This window comes from Callospermophilus lateralis, chromosome 4 (assembly GCF_048772815.1).
Source record: "Callospermophilus lateralis isolate mCalLat2 chromosome 4, mCalLat2.hap1, whole genome shotgun sequence".
NCBI lineage: Eukaryota > Metazoa > Chordata > Mammalia > Rodentia > Sciuridae > Callospermophilus > Callospermophilus lateralis.
Window position 1 is genome coordinate 27,733,729 of NC_135308.1, and position 23,138 is coordinate 27,756,866.

The following is a 23,138-nucleotide window of genomic DNA, read 5'->3' on the forward strand; positions in this document are numbered from 1 at the left end:
AACTAAAAAGAACCAATTAAAAACAAAGTCTAAAGGATCAGGAAGAAGCCACAGAGTTCGAAGTAATTCAAAGAAGTAATACTCTTTTCTTTTTTGCCCTGGAAATTTAACCCAGGGATACTTTCTACCTCTGAACCCTTTTCATTTTTATTTTTTTAGATAGGATCTTACTAATTTACTCAGGCTGGCCTTGAACTTGTGATCCTCCCGTTTCAGACTCCCAATTCACTGGGATTCAGGTGTGTACTACTGAGCAATACTCTTGAAGCACAGAAATCTCCAAAATATTCTTATTGACAGTCTCCAGGTTCTTGTCTGTGGTGATAAAACATCTAATCTGAACAATCTCCCTCTGCAGGTTTACTGAGCTGAAGTGAATATGTAAATTCCAGAGTCCTGGACAAAGAACTGATGACATTTCTTAAATGTATAATAATGCAGTATCATGTGTTCTACTGAAAGTTTATTAATAAATTTATCATTACCCTCAAGACTTTCAAATGTTGATATGGAAGTATGCATACTCCAATCCATTGCTTCATCATGTCAATTCTCTACCCTCAAATTTCCCTTTATTATGTCAATATTCTTTCAGTTGTAATATCACCATTGAGTTAAAGGCCCAGATTAAGCTATTGGAAATATTGTCATCATTGCTAATGGTTCTCCCCACATCATTCTGGTCACCATCTGATCCATTTTCTTTTTATTGATTAAACAAAAAGTCTGGGATTTTCTTCAAAATAATCTGCAGGTAACTTTTGCAGGTTTGATTATATTCTGCAAAACAAGATTGTATCTCCTGATAGAGTACTTACTCTGTCTGCTCAATTTATGGATCAGGATGCTATGTAAAACAGAAAACCTTATCATGCTATATTTCTTAGAACCTCATGCTAGATTTGGTTTGCTGATAGTTATTTTTTGTAGCTATATCAGTAAGTAAGATTGATCTGTAATTTTCTTATGGTGACCAGTTCAGTCAGGTATCAGTAATGTATCAGTTAAGTTTTTTTTTTTTTTTTTTAGTTGTACCTGGACACAATACCTTTATTTTATTTATTTATTTTTATGTAGTGTTAATGATCGAGCCCAGTGCCTCTCACGTGCTAGGCAAGCACTTTACCACTGAGCTACAACCCCAGCCCCATAAGTTAAGGTTTGATCACTCTGAATGTTCAGGAGAAGGGACGTATTATGCCAACCGTATCTTGTTGCATTGCAGGATCTGGTTAAATCTCTGCGCCTGGTACCAGCAAGAACTGATGTCAAGTAGAGAAGGGTAAAGCTGGAATGATGCCTATCAACATTTCCATTCTCAGTGATGTCGATCATCTGAGGAGAAGCTGTTGTCCTTCATCACAGAACTGCACTTGTTCCTGGCCTAGGACTCAGGAAAAAAGGGGAGACCTGATGGAGCAGAACTAGCTGTGGAGCTGGGTAGTACAAAATGACCTGTGCGACCAACCACAGCACCTGGTGCCCTACACCAAGCTTCAGCATGTACAACTGGCAGCTCCTCACACTGCCATCCACATCTTATACTCACTTCTCTTCTGGTCAATTCCACCCAGAACAACACGGGAAAGGGAAGCAGTTCTGGCATAACCAAGTTGACCAGCACAAAACCATCGCAGGTGGCTAATCCACAAAAAGTGCCCCAGCTAGAAAGATTTTAAAATAGAGGAATAGGTTAACAGAAAACATCACACCCCAACAGGAGAAGGAAAACATGTGGCTCTTCTTCTCCCCTTGATGTTCTTTATTCCATTCTGTAGTGCTATATGGACCTCCTGCTCTCCCTAATTGCCCAAATCTGCAGAATCTCTATCTGTTCTACCACTGAGAGCGGTAAGAGACTTTATTTCTCCCATTTGTGCTGAAAAAAGTAACTGTTCATCTTTATGGAACAAATAAAGCACCCAACATGACCTTGGAACTTTCTCCTAGTACTGGGAACGTGCGCAGTGGAGAGGACAAGAACCTTTGCAGACAGAAGAGTACTCCAGAGTGACTGGGGAGCAAAATTGCCCATAGTGTACTCCAAATGACCTTGGATGGCCCTGGAAAGAAGTGAATAAATAAAACACCATTTGCAAGGACACAGCGAGTGAGCGCTTTAAAATAATTGTCGTTGCATGTTATTTTGTGACTTGAGGCAGTTGTTCTGGGCAGTTCTGTTTATTACATTCTTCAAGTTCTGGAATGAGGTAGCTGAGGTCATGGGTGCAATAAAGTCACAAAAGGTAACTTGGGTTCGCTGTGCTAAAAGCTTCTCTGGGACAAAAAATGATTCACCAGAAATCGAAATAGCATGAAAGAATCAGCATTTCAGAACTAAAAGTGGACATAGATGTCATCTACTTTAGTGATTTACAAATGGCTTCAGAGAGCCTTATTAGTTCAATACAGCCACCACAGAGTGTGCTGGCGAAGTGTGGGGCTGTCTTCAAACAGTGCAGTTTCTACTCCATCAGCTTACAAATTGAGCCTTCAAATCATTGCAAAAGAAAGGGCCAGTGGCTTTTAAGACAGAGATTGAAAATCCCCTGATCCTAACTTCTTTCTTTTACAGAGGCAGAAACTGAGGTTGAGAGAGGGTAGACTGTATCCTCAAAGTCACCCAATGGGTGAAGGGCAAAGCAACACTGGAACAGAGATCGCCAGCTTTTACCTTGTGCTCTTTCCAATGTACTCTTTTGCTACCCAACACCACATGCAAACAAATCTGAGCCAGTGGATATAAAATAAGGAAGGCAAAAAAATCTAATGATCAATAGCACCTACACCACAAGATTTTTGACAGGATCAAATGAGTTTTGCAATGGCACATTTTAGAATGCCCCTGACACATGTATAAAAAACAAGGAGTTCTCTATTCTCTTAATAGGACACTTTTTTTTTTTTTTGCTTCTTATGTATTTCTCTTGCTTTTCCACATACTGTTCTATCTCTACCAACTGCCTGCTTGAAATCTTAAAACAATTCATACAAGAAAAGAAGTCAACAACCCTTGTTCTCTAGTCTTAGGGCAACAACTGCTGGGGAGAAAATCTGATATGTATCACAGATAAAGGTCTAATGTAAGAGCAGTTTTACCCATAATCTTTCTCCTCTCTATAGTTCTAGCCACAAATAGCTTTATCACCACTAACCACGTGTTTATGGAAGGTTTACACACCAATAGCAATTAGAGTGTGTTATGCTGATATTTTTCATGAAAATTTAGTGTGCTTGTAAAAGTAGCAAAGAAAGTCAGGGGTCCCAGAGATGCCTCAACAACAGTGTTTCATACCAGCTGGGGTACATCCATATTGTCAGAACAGCATGGCTGTCCTGCAGGACTCTGCCTTGGCTTAACCCACTGGGAGAAGAGGGGGATGTTACTTTCTCATTGCTTGTTGTTATATCAACAATGGAAAAATTGTTCCTGGTACTGGACACAGAGCATTCCTCTCAGTGTGGTCCTCTAGAAGCCCGTGGATGAATTAGCCAGTTGTGTGCATGGCAAAGTCAAGACTTCTTAATTTTGCTTGTTTAATCATTTCTATTACTTTGCTAAATAAAACACATACTACAAAATTTGGGGCTCAAGTGTGATGTACATAGTGGAATGAAGGGTCAAGATTTAAAGTTCAGAGATCTTGTTTTCAGCTGGTTCTGATTCTCAGTTCTATCAGCCGTACCCCTTCCTGCGACCCTTGCTAATACTTGACAATATTATGATCTGCTTTAGGGAAAAAAGAGAACACCCTCCTTGCAGTTATTATTCAGGTATCTGGTGTTTGTGGGAGATTCTGTTTGCTGTACACACTTTGAAGTACCATGTTGAGTGTTTAAGTTCAAATGAATAAAGAAACAACATTTAATAATATTTGAAGATTGGCTCAGAAAGTATAAAGCTTTAAGAATTCAAGTATATTCACTCAAGATGAAATATCAAAGGTGAACAAGCAGTGTTCCTCACCAAAGGAAAGAATCTTTGAGTTAATAAGGATGAAGAAGATACTTGAATATATTAACAGCCATTAACTGATCCCAGTTAAAAAGAAATACAAAAAATATTTCTTTTATCTGGGGAAGGGACTAAGGATGATTTCATGAGGATAAAAGGTGTTGAGAAAAGTGACAATAAGACTGATCAAGGATGAAGGCATTACCTATAGATTCAACTTCAGGACAGTATTTACCGTCTTTATTTGTTCTTGGAGATTCCCAGAGTCGCTATCCATTAACAATTATTTGAATGCATATGATTTCACAACATTGAATCAGACATGATTAGAGTAACCACCACCCTGCATTGAAGTTGAATGTGGTAATAAAATCCATTTATTTAAGTTGAATCCTCTCACTTTCTCCCTTCCTTGTTTCCTTCTTCCTGTATTACTTCCAACCTTGAATATTTATTATGTAGCTTCTGTTTGCCAGGCACTTTTCTAAGGATGAAATGAGTCCTTGTCTTGGTGAGATTTATAAGCTCTTAAATATACCAACCTGACAGTATAGTATGTTGAATTTGTTCAGGTTATCATAATCCAAAACAAAGAAGCAAAACCTCACGATGGTAAGTCAGGAGTGATATGAGAAGCAACCTCAGAAGACCCAGGCTTACATTTTCACTTTGCTCTAAGTAGATCAATAACCTGAGTAAGCTCCTCTATGTTTTTAAGCTTCTGTTTCCTTCTCTGCAAAAGAAGTGCAATACCATTGACTTAGAGGACAGTTATAAGGATGAATATGGGTAATATATGTGCAAAAACTTCATGAATTACAAAATAAATATAATGTTTTATCAATAGGAAATGTGAGGTGGGGCATGCCAAGTCAAAGCCTAGGTTTGGGTAATATCAAGAGCCTGGATAATCACTCTACTAAGTTCAATTATAGGGAATTTAAACAAGGGATTCACTCTATTCTGAAGAGGATGTTTATTTCTTTCCATGTTTCATTTTCTCCTCTGTCTAAAATATTAACCACATAGTATTTACTAGAAAGACAACACGTGGAGTTACCTCAATTTAAGAAAATGTAGTACATTAAATGAATAAATTGTTTATTTTAGATGGTACTCCTTTAAATAAAAAGTTTATATAGTGTAACAAAGATTCAGTAATTTAAGCCATTTTATATACTACATATAAACGACAGTTGTACACATATTCTGGCATATATATTTGATTGGAATTTTACCAAATTTTAAACATAAATTTTTACAGCATCTAGCATTTAACTATTATGAAAAACAGCAATTCCGTTAAAATACTACTGTTCTAATATCATCACATGGAACTGGATTTCTATCACCTCAATGAACAAATGGTCAGTACTAATATCAGTATTATCCTTAAGAGTCTACCAAAGGGCTGGGGATGTGGCTCAATGGTAGAATGCTTCCCTGTTATGTGTGAGGTTTCAGGTTCAATCTCCATCAGTGCCCAAACAAGCAAAACAAACAAACAGGAGTCTAGTTAAAAAAAAAAAAAAAAAGATAAACTGAGCCACATCCTGAAAATTTTGGAGGTTGCCACAGACTGCTATTGCTTAGACGTGCTACTCTTAAATTTGGGAAGTCACCATAATACATTCCACTTTGAGAGAGATCCTTGTCTTTCATCATATTCCTGCCAAGCTTTCAGTAGTAAAACTTCAATTTTGACTCTAGGCTGAGATTTGCACTTACCCATATTGTAGGAAAATGCTAGCTTCTCAGATTTTTCAAATCTCAACCTTAATTTTCCTATTAGTTCAATTGTCACTTTTCCCCAATTGTAATATTTATAGTTGAATGGTCTCAAACTGAAGATTGAAGACAAAAATTATTTTAAAAATAATCTTCTAGAAAGAGGCATGCCCACTCCCCCATAGACTTTGCAGCGTCTTGATAAAGCAGCAATGGCCCAGGGAGTCATAGCTCTAGAAAGAACACTTTCAAGCCTGTGCATAAAGCCCTAGGTAATTTAAAATATGGACCAGAGTTGAGGCTTATTGATTACATGAGATAATTCTGTATCCATATATAATGTTCATTTTAAAAACGTATTTTTCTGCTGTCTCAAAAAAAAAAAAAAAAAAAAAAAAGAACTTTTGTGAGTTAGTCTTAGTGGACAAATTATATTTTGGTCACTTCCTGGAGAAGTGACCTGGCAGAAAAGAGCAGAGAAAAAAAAAAGAAAAAGAAAAGAAAAGAAAAAGCCAAATAGCTGAACTGGCTGACTCAGCTCTTCACTAATGTTGTCATTATTTTTTGTCTTCTCTTTTCAGCTGCTGGGGATTAAGAGAAAAGAAAATAAAAGACCAAGAGGCTTTTAAGAAGCATGGCTTGGCAGAGGATGTTAATATCCATCCGGTGCTTTGGTATGTTGGAGGTTAAGCAGCTCCAACTCTTTCTATGACGGTGACTGTAAGAAAGAAGCCAGAAATTTGCCATTACATGTCATTGTGACAGGCTGCTACAAATTTGTCAAAGAATTTCTACAAAGAAAAGTTCCTTTGATATATAATATGGTAGAAGAAATATCCCCAAGTAATTTTACAACTCCCAACTTCTGAAGTAGGTTTCCCACCATAACATTCTGCCTAGCACCATAGGAGTCAATAAGCATGGCTTTGCTCCAATCCTGTAAGGCCTTACTTTGTTTCATAAAGTATACCAAAGAGAGTATCTGAATAACATGAATAACTTAGTCTTTTTGAAAATTTTTTGTTGTTGTTGTTGATGGACTTTTATGTATTTATTTATATGTGGTGCTGAGAATTGAACCCAGTGCCTCACACATGCTAGGCAAGTGCTCTACCACTGAACCACAACCCCAGCCCATGAATAACTTAGTCTTAAAGGCATAAAATGCATGGATTATTTTGGTTGTCTGTTATAAACATTTTAAATAGTTGAAAACCTCTGCTATGAAAAAAGCCAGTAGACAAAGTACATGGATGGTAGAGACCTGATGAACTTGATTTAGCTGCTCACACTTGGTGTCCTGAGAGTGAAAGACCATGGAGTGAGAGAGGTCACTGACCAAGAGCAAAAAAGCTCAGCCCCAACAGGGTCTCATTGGAAATTCTGCTCCTTCCTTAACCTTCCAGAGCTCCAATTCTCTACCTAATGGATAGCCATGATGCTAGAACCCAGCCCATGCTTAGTAGATTCATCCTGGTATTCTCACATGTTTATAGCAACTCCTTGGCAAACACAGTTAATTATCTTTTCTTATTGATGATTTTCTGTGTTACTAAATTTTAGCCAGTTCTATTTTGTTTTTTTAAAAATTTATTATATAAAAAGCTAACATGGAGTGTGAACTAGATGCTAGACACTGTGGGGAGTGGTTGAGGTAATAAATTGTATCTCATGTAAGACTGACATTAATCCTTTAAAGTACCAATATCTCCATTTTGCTGCTGCTGAAATTGAGGCCTACAGAGGTCATGCAACTTTTCTAGGATCACACAGCTAAAATGTGCCAAGCGTGTTTGAATAATGTGTGTCCCAGTAAGTCATTAGGTTACATGCAATGTGATCTTAACCTCCATTTTCTCCTAGATAAGGTTTTTTTTTTTTTTTCATTCTACAAATATTTGCTGACTTTCTTCAATATCCAAAGCGTTGTTTTTCCTGTATGCCACAGACAGTTATTTCAAGGACCAATTGACTTTATGTCTAGTAAACTGTCATTTCCTGCTCCAGAATGACAGCATCTTTGAAAGATCTGCTTTAGCTGTCATACCGTTACAATTCAGTCTCCATTCAAGTATTTAGCATAAATTGCACTTGCCCCATGAACTTTAGGTTAATTCCAAACTACTTTTTCCCCTTTTTACTTAACCACTTTGCCTTTCAAATTAATCAAATAATAAAAATATTCATTATAGTGCTGTAAAACCAGATCTGTGATTATAAGTGTATACTTCTTAAAACGAAGCTTTAAATTATCATAAAAATCTCTATCATTAAATCCAATTAACTTTCATAAGCAAAAATTAAAAAAAATATCACTATTGCCTGTGAATCCGAAATATTGTGCTTATTTAAACAGATTTCTCTTTCTTACATATTCTTGAAGTATCTTTCCAATTACATAATGCAAGTATTATTTAGGACTTAACATTCATTATTCTTGTTTTTTCTCCACACAAACCAGCCTTGCTTTGTTGACTTCTCTGAATAGAACTTTGCTCCTACCCTATTTTTACTAGATGAGCAATTTCATCATAACATGTGTGCGGGGGGCAGGGTTGAGAGAGAGAATGAGATGTTCAAATTTTCATTTGTCTTTTATTTATTTATTTTTTCTTTTGTACTAGGGATTGAATCCTCGGGCACCAAACCACTGAGCCACATTCCCAGCCCCACTTTCTTTTTTTTTTATTTTGAGATAGGGTCTTGCTAAGTTGCTTAGGGCCTCTCTATTTGCTGAGGCTAGCCTCAAACTTATGATCCTATTGCCTGAGCATCCTGAGTTGCTGGGACTTTGGCCGACTCAGCTCCTTGTCTTTTAGTTCTTGGAATGTCACTATGAAGAAGTATTTGTTCTTCTCAGAAAATGGATCTATGATTCTGTGTATCTCAACTCAAAAGGACCAGCATTTTTTCCTTTTCTACATTTGCCCTTCTGGATCATAGTTCAAGCAGGAAAGAAGACATCTAGCTTCCAGATTCAGAAATACATTTGGTGCAACATTTTATTCTAAAAAGTTAATTTTACTTAATGGATGATAGAAATGATCGTTTCTTAGTGAGTGAGGTAGAATTTGGAAAACACGAGTGTTCACGGATCTTCTGAGTGGTCATCAAAGACGGGTTTGGTTGTCACTGAGGAGCTAAGTCAGTCCTTACTCTTGGTGGTCATTATTTAACTGCTACTGGAGTGTGTTGAAACCTTTTTGGAGAAAGATGACTTCCTCTCACATTTTGGTAGCCTTACCTGATTCACTCTAATAACAAGGGACTTTGCAGCATTATGATAGTGAAGAGTGGATTTTCAATGGATGAGGCTTGACTTTAATTTTATCATTGTCAGTTTTCATTTAAAGCTGCACACTTGACAGCTGAGGCAATCCAGTGCTTCTATTTAAGAACACGAGTGGCATTTCGGTATTAAATTTCAGTTTGTTTGTACCGTGCCCATAGTTTAAGACTATAAGCCTTCTGGAAAGAGCCTACGTATTTCTGAAGGTTTCTATTTTATTCAGTAGGTAATGGTGACATGGAAATTTTAGCTGCCTAATGGAGACAGGATGCCCTTGTGCCATTTCACATAGTTATGCACATTCCTGACAGGCCCCAAATGTTAACTGTTCTTCTAATCCCTAGGAAAGAATGTCGAAAAGATGTTCAGTTTATGACTCATAGAGTGAAGGTCTGTAACACGATGCACATAACTTAAATAATATTTTAAATAAACTGGGACAGTTTAGTTTTAAACATTATTTTATCTCTTCCTTTGAAGAAAATTTCTCCTAACGTCCAACTTACAGAGATTCATGAAAGCAGAGTTGATCTATATAAAGAGGAGAAAGAGGACCATGAGAACTTTCCCCTCACACCACTAAGGCTGTCAATCCCCAAGACTCTTCTAGAAAACTCTTGCATCTATTTAGAAGACACATTTTCAAAATCCTGTCCCACAGAAACCAACGGGGCTTTGTAGGACTGAAAAAAATTACTAATTATTCTAAAATATTTGCTCTTAATCTAAATTCCACAGAGTGGGCTTGTTTACTCACAGACCACAGGGAAGTTTCTTTTGGAACTAACAATTTGACAATTATGAAACCCTTTAGCATCTCCCTTCCTGACTTGATAGTATTTTGAGTATTTTCATTCTAAAAAGCCAATGATTTGCTTTATAGCATTGCAGGGGGAAGGCTAGAAGAAATGAATCATTGTTCCCTATGCAGCTGGTGAAGAGGAAATGCCAAAAATTCTATATATAAGGAGTAAGAAAACCCCTCTGTTCCTTCCTCCTCCTTTCCTTTTTCCACCCTTTCTTCCTCCTTCCTACTTCCCTCCCTCCCTCCCTTCCTTCCTTCCTTTTCTCTTTCTCTACCCTTCATCTCTCCCTCCCTTTCTTTTTTTCTTTCTTTCTTCTTTCAACTATTTGAGGGTAGCTTTGAGGAAGAAGCATTCTAAATACTCCACCTATTTTTTATACCTTTATTTATTTTATTTGTATGTGGTGCTGAGGATCAAACCCAGGGCCCTGCACGTGCTAGGCAAGCACTCTACCACTGAGCCACAATTCCAGCCCCTCCACCTATTTTTTAATAACATGGTTTATCTGTTACTGGGAATAATCTTTCTCCAGTTTAGAAAGTGTGCCAAAATTCTTGCAGAGATCCATGAAACTGCCATGGAGCCACCCAGGATGTGCACCACTGAGCCAGTGTCAGTGAGGTATTCCATCTTCTCTGACATGTAGTTGATGAAATGTACATAATGGCATATTAAATAATTATATCAAGGATTTTATAAAATACTTATAGCAGTAATTATTTCCATCATTGGCTCATGACTCATACACTGAATTCAGTAAAAGCATTAGAGTGTTCTTTACTAGAAACTTTTGGATGCATGATTTGAAAAGATGTGAAAGATGTGTCCATTAGTACACAGTTGACCACTCAACTGTGTATCTTCATCTTTAGCAAGCATGCTCCAAAGGGACCAGACTTCTTTAATTCCAATTCTAAACTTTTTCTTTTTTTTTTTTAGTCTTTGCATTCAATTTTGTTTCATCTCTACTTCTTGCATAAAAACCTGTGCCCTGACTTTGAATTTCTGCCTTCAGTTCTGCCTTCTCTATGAAGTGCCTTATATCTCAGCTGAACTCAGTTTCTTCCCTTCCTGACTTCTAAGAGAACAACTGTTGCAAAACTTGACTGACTTCAATTCAGCACGTATGCTTTTATTCTTTGCTGTCTGGTTGTTTTACATGTGCAAGGTTTGACTCACCTCATCCAAGTTCTTCTCCTTTCACTCAGAAAGCAAGCCATCAGCAGCAAATATAATTTTTGTAACTTATTATGTTTCTAGAAATTATATATTGTATACATATATTACATTCACATATATTAATATGTGTACATATAGCATTTACCTGTCAGAAATAAAGCCACTATAAAAGTAGTATTTGTTTACTCACAGACCATATGGAAGTTTCTTTCAGAACAATTTGACAATTATGGAACCCTTTAGCATCTTCCTTCCTGACATGATATTATTGGAATATTTCCATTCTAAAAAAAAACCAGTGGTGGCTTTTTGATGGACTGAGTTAAATTCAGAACTATGTCAGTTGCATCAATGAATAAGGGAAATAGCTTTTTTAAAATAACTTACCATTTTCTAAAATAGATAGTAACATGGGAAACCAAAAGTTAACAACTAGTTTTCACTCACTCACCATCCTTATTATATGGTTTTTTTAAAGACTTGACTATGTCCAGTCAATCAAATTCTGAAATTTTTACCAAAGTATTTGTAATTTTTCAAAAAGATTTATTGATAAGCAATGAATATACTTGTCATTTTCCTAAAACTAAAAAATTTTTAAACAAAACTCTGAGCTTAGGTAAAGGTTTAGGTAAGAGATATTAGCTTAAAAATAACAAGTGAAAAGTAAGTTAATAAGGTTTGAGAGAGGAGAACTGGAAAGTTTTTGAGCATTATGAACATGAATATGTGCACAATTGAAGGGGAAAATATATATATTGTTAGCACAGATTTTTTTTAACTGACATACCCCAGGAAGAACAATTCTTATTTTTTTGTTCTCTTACAGAATCTTTTTTAACCTTGTAAAGTAGTATTTATCATGTTTTTCAATTACTTGATTATGATTTCTCTCCTTCTAGGGTATACACATTTTAAAGACAAAGATGTGAATTTTGGTAAATTTTATCCTTAATACATAGCACAGTGCCTTTGACCTAGGACGTATACAAATAAATGTTGTATATGCTGCAAGTGATAAATGAATAGGTAACTGAACAACTAAAGAAGAGAAGAACAAAAATGTTTAAGAAGAATACTTCTAGAAAAACAGCTTCTTCCTAAGCTACTACCAATTTTTTAATTCAAAAATTCATGCATTTTTCCAAATATAAAGGCAAAAAAAAGGTATGACTAAAATAGGAGAAAGTCATTTCTAAACTCAGAACTTTATTCCCATATTTCATTTTTAATTTGCTGGATTACATGGTCTCTTCTGTAAAAAAAAAAAAAAAAAAAAAAAAAAGTGTTCTGGTATTTCCAAAAAAATAAAAGAGTTTGGACAAAATTAAAACTTTTTTTAAAAATTAGGAGCACTTTTGAATGTAATATGATGCCTTTTGTCAGACAAAAATAGTTCTATTGGTTTCAGTTATTCTTATGTAGAGTTGTTTCACCTAAGTACAGAAAATGTGTCCAAACTATGTTGAGGCTATTTTTGTACATTCGTATAATGAAAACCATCAAAGAGGTCATCCTGCAGATTTGACTCCTGAGATTTTGAAAAATGTTCCTACCATAATTAATCTTGTGCACAATCAATATGGTAGCACCAAAAATCATATAAAGCAAATTCTTCCTTAGAGCGCCTGAAATTGCTGGCAATGGCCTGCGAGTCAAATTCCTAAAGTTGATTTTAATCCTAGGATGGACTTTAGTGATGGAGGGGGAAAAAAAAGATATTTTGTCATATAAAATTATAGACACTTTTCCTACCCAGGTCACACGACTCCCCCAAACTAAAAGTTTTTTTAACTTGAGGTGGCATGTTTACACCGTATCCTACTTCCAGGTGTCAATTGCAGTTGGAACAAAAAATAATTATGCGCTTAATGTCAACCTTAAAACCCAACTTACAAAAATAACAAGCAAAAGCACTGTATTGGAATGTTCTACGTATATTCTATGATACGCATAGAATAGTTTCAACCATAAAAGGAGTGCCTGGTGAGGCTGGTGAGGCCGAGTGTCAACAGAATGCTTCTCAAGTGGCCCCATAGATACATATTACCTTGAGGAATTTTCCACAATCCAAAATTTGGCCCAGGGCCTTGCAGACTCTGAAACCTGATCTATCAGCAAAGCTGGTAAAAATCTACCAGAGATAGATAGATTTATAGCTCAAAGAGCACAGGATACTAAAGATTGGTATCAAGATGCGAACATACTAATTTACAATAAGCACTAAAAGTCTCAGAAGGACTAGAACTCTCTGGTGGGTAAGTCAGCACATTCATTTTTAGTGAGGGAAAAAATCATAACCAGAAGGCTGCCTGGGACCAGGAAAGTGGAGCAAAGGAAATACACTAAATAAATCAACTGCATGACTAGAATTCAGATTCTAGTTACTACTTTCTGTTTACCTTGATTTGTCACAGTAGAGATAGGTAGGTGACCTTCTATATACACAAAGTAGCTGAAGGTCTACCTCCCCCAGGTGGCCTCGCCTGGGAGCTGTACATTGACCTGGGTGGCTGATCAATCCCTCTTCTGACTGTCATATTAACATCTCCTTCTGGAGACCCTCAGTTACCTACAGTAATGATTGCTCGCTCTGCTAATGCTCTTTAAAGTCATCATCAGATTCATTCTTTTTTCTTTCCTTTTTCTTTTTTTTTTTTTTTTGCGGTTATTCTTGATTTTCTATTCACACCAATATCACCAAATCAATTTAGCCTCATCTTATGGCAAGGTTCTAACTGACCCACTTACTGCAAATCTGTCCCATTGTCTAATCCCAAAGATGACTACTATATTAATCTACCTTAAATTATGGTTTCCTACATGTTTTTTTCCTATCTTCCCAACTTATTCTTACCAAAAACTCTTAGTGACTTCAACTGCTTTCAAAGTCAAGTCCAAATTGCATAGCTTGCCATTCAAATTCTTTCATATCTGGGTCCAAGTAATTATTTTTTTCTACTGCATGAACTTTCAGCTCTAGCCAAACTCTTTGTTTCACAATACACCACAAGCATCCCCAAATCCATGCTTTCACTCATTTCTGAGGTCAACTCAACATTTGTCTCCTCCGTAAAGATATCCCTGAAAGTCCACATCTGAAATTGATCCTTTCATTCTTTAATTTGTTTGCCATTTAGCAGGTCTAAAAGTGAGTATCATATGTGGATGTCTCATCTCCTCAATAAGGATATAAACTACTTAAGAATAATAACAATATATTTTGCGTTTTTTGTATCCTATATCTTCAATATCTTGATATCAAAGATGTTCAAGAAACAGATGTTAAAAACTGGCCCGTCTGCTTGAAGGTAAAACTGCCAAATCCTTTCAGAGCCTAAGATGGAATTTGGAAAGTATTGCCCTTAAAAAAAGAACTGCCTTTTAGTATTCTTGGGATATTTGTAGTTCATGGCTTTGGAGTAGTTCTATGCCTTGAGAGTGATTTCACCAAATGAACATCTTCCTCAACATCTATATTTGTCCTCTGTACTGTTTAATATTACATTGAAAACACCTCTCAATTCTATTGAATCCCACTGTTGTTCTCAAAGTATACTGCTAGCTTTAAAAATAGACTTGACCTCTGATATACAGAGACATTTAACAGCAAGATACCAGAGATGGTTAAATAGAAAAGCATAACAAAGAATAGGTCCCTTTAATATGATGGTGGGGTTGATAAATCTTCAGAGGTTTAAAAAAATAGGTTTGTAAAATTTATTGGAATCACAAAGGGATCAAGAACGAAATGTTTTAAGCTATTTTAACTACCACATAGCTTTTCGGCATTCTGGTATATAATCATACCCAGGTCTCAGCTGGTTGGAAATTTCTTTTAAAAACTACATTTGTCTGCTACCGTGAACTGTAATTATATTAGTGCTGAGAAAAACCAACAGCCTCTGTTATTTCAAACCAAAGTAGTTCTGCCCAGGGGGGAGGACATCTAGAATGTCAACAAGGTCTTTGATTATGAAAGACATGAAAACATGTACATCGTATTTTACTCCATGGAATTTGGCAACTGCTCACAGATATTTTGGGGAGCAATCTGGCTAATCCTTGAGAGTAGGAATGAGAAACCTAATTCAAAGTGAAATGAAGGTGATAATCTTTCCAAGGAAGAAGGAAATTGCTGGATTAAACAAAGATAACTGAACCTGAATAGTCAACCTGAAGATACAAACAAAATAAAATTAGTTTAATTATAGTAAAAAAAAAAAAGGGGGGGGGTGGAGAGAGAAAGACAAAAATTTATGATAAATGGAGGAAATAATTTCCTGGGCAAGAAAGAATTTTTTCTTAGCAGTAAGAGACTAAGAGTTTTTGTAAGTACTTGATTTAGTCTTCTAATACTAAAATAAAATTATATACCAATTGTGCTTGCGCTGAATAAAAATTACATTTTCTATTGTTAAATATATAGATTAATGTATGATATTGGAAAGTAGAGTTTCGTTAAAGAGGTCTAACATTAAAAACAACACAAAGCTTTTTATAACTTCATTCCCATTTTACATTTCCAGGAAAAAATATTTTCTACTAGTGAGTATTGATTTCCTTCATGACTCTGTGTTGAGACAAAATCCTAGAGGTCTAATATATCCTAAGATGAAATCAAAAGAGTTCATGGGAACTATTTCCTGTATAAGCCCACTAAGATCATTTTAAAGGGAGATGTCTTTGTCTTTGTCGTTATCTTTGTTTCTCTCTCTCGCTTGCTCTCTCTCTCTCTCTCTCTCTCTCTCTCTCTCTCTCATCGTGCTGGAAATTGAACTCAAGCATTTTGCTTGTACTAGGCACATACTCTACCACTGAACTACAACTCCAAGCAGAACTGTCTTTTTATTTGTAAACATGAACAAAAAGGAGTTTTCAAAACATCCTCCAAAACCCCTGCCAATAACTTCAAAAAAAAAATTCTTCTTTTTAGCAAGTATTCCAGTGTTTTATGTAAGTTAATACTCATTGTGCATATATAAGATTTCACTATGAAGTAATGACCTATAGGCTGCCAACAAGAGTAAATTTTATCACCTCAGAATCTTACCTGTTTTAAGTTTAATTTTCTGTGTTTGCTGTTTTCACACAGAAGTATCCCATTTGTCAACTGAACTTGTTATTTTCAGTTGGATGACACAGTAAACAAGTCTTATTTAAATATTTATGCCTGTTTTGAAGCAGAGTTATTAGGTAAAGGATTGAATTTTTCCTATTTCCTCTGGATTTCATGTTTCCTATTACAGTTTCCTATTGGCATTATGATTTTCCTTACTTTGAGTGAGTATATAAATTCCTCACTTTCCACAAAAGTAATCTTCCTCAGAAAAAATACTCTATCTACTTCACACATCACAAAATATTTTCCACTCAAGTTTCCATATATTGATAGAATAAGATAGATTTTAAGATGAATTATGGAACAAATTGACAAGTAGCGTTTAAGAAGTCAAACTTTCTACTCTAAGTGCTCCTTTTTTGAATTCTATATTTTCTAATTATGTGACACTAAATTTTGATAATGAAAATTTAAATTGCTCTAGAGGTATTTGGGCTATAAAATGTTCATGCATGCTTTGATTCATTTCAAATCAAAAATGAGCTGAAAGACTATAAGAAATTAAAATGTCATTTTTAAGCTCACCGCCTGAATCATTTTTACTGTATAGGATATTGGTCCAATAGAATATAAATGGTTTTACAGCCTTTAAAGCATATGATTAATATTGCAGTTTTTCATTTCACCACACATTTCAATTTCTTCTAACAAACATGGATGCGCTTAGCTGCACCCATAGAAAATTTGCTAATTCATGTTCCTATCCTTTTATAATCAATTTTTCACAAACTGAGCAAAGCAATAACAATCCCTTTAGGAAAACACATGCCATAAATCTTCCTTTTTTGTGTTTTGCTTTAGAATTGAATTATAAAATTGTGTGAAATAAAATCTTGAAATCTCTTTTGAATAAAAATTCTTTTAACTACTAAATATTTGATTTAAACTGTTGTAATGCAGGTGCAGGTCAAAGCACATTTGAAATGCAATCAGTTACCTTTAAAACCATGACTTGGCAAGAGAAATGTTTAAAGTTTTTAAACACTTACTAATAGAAAGAGATAGACATGAATAACAGTGTATTTCCATCAACCAATTTTGCAAGGATACCTTGATTTTAACCCAAACATGCACACTGAAAAGTAATTTTCTTCTTCATGATGCTATGAAATGAGTGACAAGAATTTTTCTTAACAGAAGTTTACAGAATATTTACTTTGAAGCTGTCCATAAAGAAAACATGTGATGTTTTCTTGGATTATAGATCAGATGATAGTTAAATTCAACTTGAAACGGGAGAGCGAATCACAAACGTACCTTGTCCTTGGGTTACTCCATAAAACTCAGCTGCTATCCTCGCCGCTTCCTTGCGGTTCCCTTTCACAATGTAGAAGTGACTGAGGATGGCAAGGCTGATTTTCACAAAAAGTTTAAAACAGAAAAGTGAAAGTATTGTAAAGTAGACATTGGATAACTGTTGAGCAAACGGTCGACTTTCTTCTAACACCGACATTGCTGCAGAAGAATCCGCAGCAATCTTTAGTTAGATCCAAGTCTCAACTGTGCCTGGCTCTAGTCCGGGATGCTCCTGAACAGCTGGTCCTAAGGGAAGAAAATATCAGCTGGTAATGATGCCCACGGCTCAAAATATTTATACTGTCCATAAAAGTTCTTCGCAATCTCCTATTGGTCTGACAATATTCCATGGAAGCAGCTGCATCACGGTTTCACAAGACTCCTGACTTTCCGTTCTCAAGAGAAAATGATACTGCCACCTCCCTGCCCTGAATTTCAAGACCTAGATATTGAAATATAATCATGCCTATTGTTTCCTTTTTTGCTATCTAGTCATCAGGAACAATTTAAAGGTGTATATTTGGGGTCCCCGTGGTTCATGTAAATAGTATCAAAATATTGAAAAGTCCTTTGATTCAAAGCTTTAAAATGATACTATTTATGGACCATGAGCTAAATCAGCAAATAGGCCATAACTTGGATCTTAATGCCTGCTCATCCAGTTAGTCAATTGTATTGTTTTTCATTGTTGGTAGGAAAACGTATTTTTTCTCACAAGTTGTTAACCTGGATCCTAGATTAAGAACTTGACGCTGTTCCTTGATTCAGTGAATGCTTTTAAAGTATCTTCTACAAACAAGCATTTTTATACATGTTTGGGGGAGACAAAGATGAATATAATAGTCCCTGCTTCAAGGATCTCATAGTTTGTAGGAAAAAACAGACAAGAAATCAGAAAAATACAATATAGGTAGGGACAAGGTATTCTGTGAGCAAAAAGTGAAAGACCTAATCCTGATTTAAAAAAAAAAAAAAGGTCAAAAAAGGCTTCCTGGGGGAAGTAGAACACACAGAGGAATTATTGTGTGAATGGGTATCTCATCAAGAATGGCTAAAACCAACAAAACAATATACTTTTTAGGCCTATAAACTTTGATAACCCCAATGGATTTATTCATGAAAGAAATGTAATTGTATGCACAGCTATCCTTAAATGAACTAGACTTGAAAAAAAATAGAGTAAAATTATTATGAAAAATAATGTAGAATGGCAGTATTTTGGCATTTAAGTAAAAACAATATCAAAGTATAAAATATCTTATAGAGGAATTTTACTTATTTATTTATATGAGCAGGTTTGGAGCCTGTTCCTTGTTGTGCTCCCAAATTCTGAGAATTTTCAAAGTAACAAGTAACCAAGTTACAAGAAAACAGCAGTGGCTCTTCTTGAGAAAAGGAGTGCATCTATGATGGGTGCAAATGAGATGAGCTATGTGCTTATCTGCCTTGGTATATACTTGTTATCCTGTGTGACTTCTCTAATTAGGTTGACTTACATGAAATATTCCTATGACAAGGGACAGATAGCTGTTAATGAATTTGTCAAAAGAGGCAGGCTGCTTCTTTCCCCAATGAATGAATGGCTCCCAGTAAAATAAATCAGACTAACACGGTAGAAGAAAATCATCAAACTCTTCATGAAAATGGCCCTTTGTATTGTTTTCAATACTAGCTGAACGGTCCAGGATGCCATTTCATATGCACTTTGGAAATCAGTGAAAACTGTCTTCAAAGTATTGGAGATAAATGAACTGCATGTTTCTCTCTCTCACCAGTGTTGACACTGTGTCGAGTAGATGAGTACAGATGATTACACTGCAGTGAGTGTTCCCTCTGGCACAGTGATGCCTGACCACACACTGAAGAGGCATTCCTGTGAACAGCTGGGTCGTCACAATGCTCTGAGTCACCGTGTGACTTCCACTCCAGTGCTTTAGAATCAGAAATAAACCCGCCTTAGTCACACATCTAAGTGCCTGGCTAAGGTTTCACTCCTTTCTCTTTACCAGTAAGTGCTATTATAAATAATTATCTCCACATCAGCTCATCAGGAGCCTGGATTCTTTGGGGCTAAGAAACACTTCTATTTCACTAAAGCTGCTGTCATTGATGCATTAAGTATAAATCTTTGCCAGAAAAAATACTACTGTACGATCTTCAGGATTTCACATCAAGATGTTGGCTTTTGTCAGGCACCATGGTACACACCTATAATCCCATTGGGTCTGGAGGCTGACACAGGAGGGTCACAAGTTCAAAGCCAGCCTCAGCAAAAGCAAAGCACTAAGCAACTCAGTGAGACCCTATCTCTAAATAAATACAAAATAGGGCTAGGGATGTGGCTCGGTGGTCAAGTATTCCTGAGTTCAATCCACAGTACCAAAAAAAAAAAAAAAAAAAAGTTAGATTTTATTTTCATTAATTCCTTGACTCCCACTTCAATTTTTCTGTGGTGGCACTCTTCTTCAGCTAATTGTACCATCTATAAGCCTGTTAATTAAATTTAAGGCCAAATCAAATAAGTCATGGTAAATGAACTCAATCAAATACAAATCAGATGCTATGTTTTTTATATTTAGGAACCTTCCAAATAAATAATATATTCAATAACTCTGTTAATACTTACAAAACACACAAAAATTATTGTGCATCTATTTTCCTGACATAAGCATTTTCTTTTTCTTTCTTTGTACCAGGGATTAGACCCAGAGGCACTTAACCATGACTGAACCACATTCCCAGCTCTTTTTTAAAAATTTCTTTTTTAGTTATACATGGACACACTATCTTTATTTTTATTTATTTATTTTTATGTGGTGCTGAGAATTTAACCCAGTGCCTCATGCATGAGAGGCAAGCACGCTACCACTTAGCTACAACCCCAGCCCTTTTTTTTTTCAATGAATGTTTTTTAACTTTATTTATATGCGGTGCTGAGAATCGAACACAGTGTGTCACACATGCCAGGCAAGTGCGCTACCTTTGAGCCACAGCCTCAGCATACCCAGGTCTTTTGATATTTTCTTTTGAGACAGAACTTCCCTGAATTGCTCAGACTGACTGTGAACTTGTGGACCTCCTGCCTCAGCCTCCTGAGCCACTGGTATTACAGGTGTATGCCACCCCCTGACCTGAATTAGTATTCTCTTTAAAAATAAAATAATTATTAGTAATTTCATAATTATAAATGCTCTTATAATTTACCATTTTGAGAGAATATTGTAGAGGGATTTTAGTGATAAATGTCATACATCCCAACTTTCCTAATAGTTCAGTTTTATTCAATCAAACCTAAATGTAGAAATTGAGCACAATATTGTGCTTACTAGAATGAATGGCCTGGGGGTAATTTAAAATATAGGAAGAAATAATTTCTTGAGGGTCATTGTATGCTATATACACACATACATACATATATATACAAATGTGTGTATGTATGTATATGTGTACACACATTTCTATTTGATTACATCTTAGGAGGGTCTTGCTGTTATTTATGTTTTAAAGATGGAAAAGTTGAGCCTATAGAACTTTAGTGACTCACAAACATTGATTATGGGCCACAATGCTATTTGAACATGGTTGTATCTCTAAATCAGATGCTCAAGTTGCATTTAACGTTTTCTCTGTTTAAGCACTTACAATTTGACTGAGCAAGTACAATTCAAACCTATAGAGATTGAGACAGTCACACAGATTCTCACACAAGTACGTGCATGCACACACAGTAGATCAATATTATGCACCTAAATTAGTGAGGCAGGCTATATACATGCTATGATGATTAAAAGAGACAGAACCTTGTATGTACTCAACAAATGAAAATGTTTCATAACGTGACTAATATTTTTGGACCTTTCAAAGCTAAGAGTTGGTGTGTGTCCCGCATTAGAACAACAGAGAGGAAACCAAAAGGGAGTGAAAGGACCGTACATTAAACATACAGTGTCTGAAGTAGGGTCAAATGACAAAGCAAGAGCTCAGAGGACAAGAATAAAGAAAATAATATCATGTCTGGCCAGGAGTTCAGGGATGACATTTAACTCAGTATTCTGATAGATAATGGAGTAGGAATCAGGACATCAGTGTCGAGAGGGTAAGCCTTTAAAGCAATTTCCAAAAAGAAAAAAAAAAAAAAAAAGGCTCTTTGGCTTCCTCCTGATCTGCCCTTTCTATGCACTGTTTCTGTTTCTTATAGGTGTCAGAGAAGTCACTGTTAGGTCTCCTGACACTCTTCTCCTTTAACATCCTAGGGTATTACAAAAATTGGCCATTTATATATTTGAGAGACTTAGTTTCATGTCCCTCACAAGTTGAATAGAATAACATTTTTCAAATGTGGCTAGATTATCCTGTAAATTCTCATTTTTTAAAAAAAGCATTTTATCATCTGAGATTGTAGGGCTTCTTTGACTTAACTACAGTATTGATCCAAGTTATTATATTGAAAACGTTAATGTAAAATAATACATAATAATAATAATTTTAATAATAATAATTGCCTGTTACTATTGCTTTATGATCTATAAGTCATAGTATAAGCAAAATGTGTGACTCCACTGAGATGACTACTTAAAAAAAATAAGAAATGTGATCATTTATTCCTGCCAAAAAACACAGGGACACATTTCAAACAGCAAGGTTGATAATGTTCAGTACCAATGCAAGGATCGCCCCAAGTCCAGAACAGGGCTGCCGAGAATGACTTATTCATAGTGAATGCAAACTGAGAAAAGTCATTTACCCATAAATGTGAAGGTCAATCATAGCTGATAACATGAAAAGGAAAAATCACCTAAGTTATTACTAGCAACCAAATAGGTCACAATTGGTCTTAAATCACCACTGGGGAAAACAAAACAAAACAAAACAAAACAAAACAAAACAAAACAAAATAACAACAACAACAATAACAAAACACACTTCTTTTGGTTGTTTTGTGAAATCGCTTAAAGAAAACAAAAGCAAATGAGACCCTTAGATGTTTAGAATACACTGGAACCTTAGATGTTTAGGATGCATGGGAGTTTGAAATAAAAGCACAAGTGTTTACACGTCAAGAGGAGTTTCTTCAAGGATATTAATGCTGGTTTTTAGTCTTATCTACATTTGGTATATTGTGTTTATCTTAACTTACCCAAAAGCTGTGCGCATGGAAATACCTTGCTTCAGAAAGATAAACCAAAGCAGATTATCATAATTCCTGGTACAGATTTAGACATGACATCATGCTTCTGTCATAAACAATATTCGCAGCAGAAGTATAGACACCAAAGCCTTAGGTTTCTATTAGTTATCCTTAATTATTCATGAAGGACACAGTGTCATAGAGATAGTAAATGTCATAATAATTATTATTTATGTTGCTTGTGAGGAGAGTATGGATAAGACTGTTCTGCTTTGTTTGATAAACCTCTTGGGAATGAATGCTTGTGTTTGGCCAATGGCCATAGTTTTTGTATAATGGAACAAAACAATAATTTCTGTTAGCATTATGATATTCCTTAAAAAATATTTATCCACAAAGTTCTCATTGACAGCTTTCCATTACATTCAGATTCTTTGAGGAAACTCATTGACTATCTCCAAATGACAAAACAGCCTCTATCCTAAAAATGGAGTCCTGTAAAACATCGCACATTGTGATCTGCCCTACCTGAATATCACCCCCAGGTTAAACAGGCTCTAGTCCTCTATGTATAGTCCAGGAAAACATGACTGTAAGCTAGTAGCTCTTCCTATTTAAGTGTTCAATAGCTGGAT

At 35.6% G+C, this 23,138-nt stretch overlaps 1 protein-coding gene across 1 annotated transcript in view; it reads right to left on the bottom strand.

The window, feature by feature from the left end:
• Asb5 (ankyrin repeat and SOCS box containing 5) overlaps positions 1-17,711 on the bottom strand; it is a 44,345-nt gene extending 26,634 nt beyond the window's left edge. Inside the window, exon 1 of the mRNA XM_076852378.1 lies at positions 17,337-17,711. Coding sequence (XP_076708493.1) covers positions 17,337-17,532 — 196 coding nt within the window. The 5' untranslated portion in view covers positions 17,533-17,711. The remainder of the gene's footprint in view (positions 1-17,336) is intronic.
• Between the last annotated feature and the right edge of the window lie 5,427 nt (positions 17,712-23,138).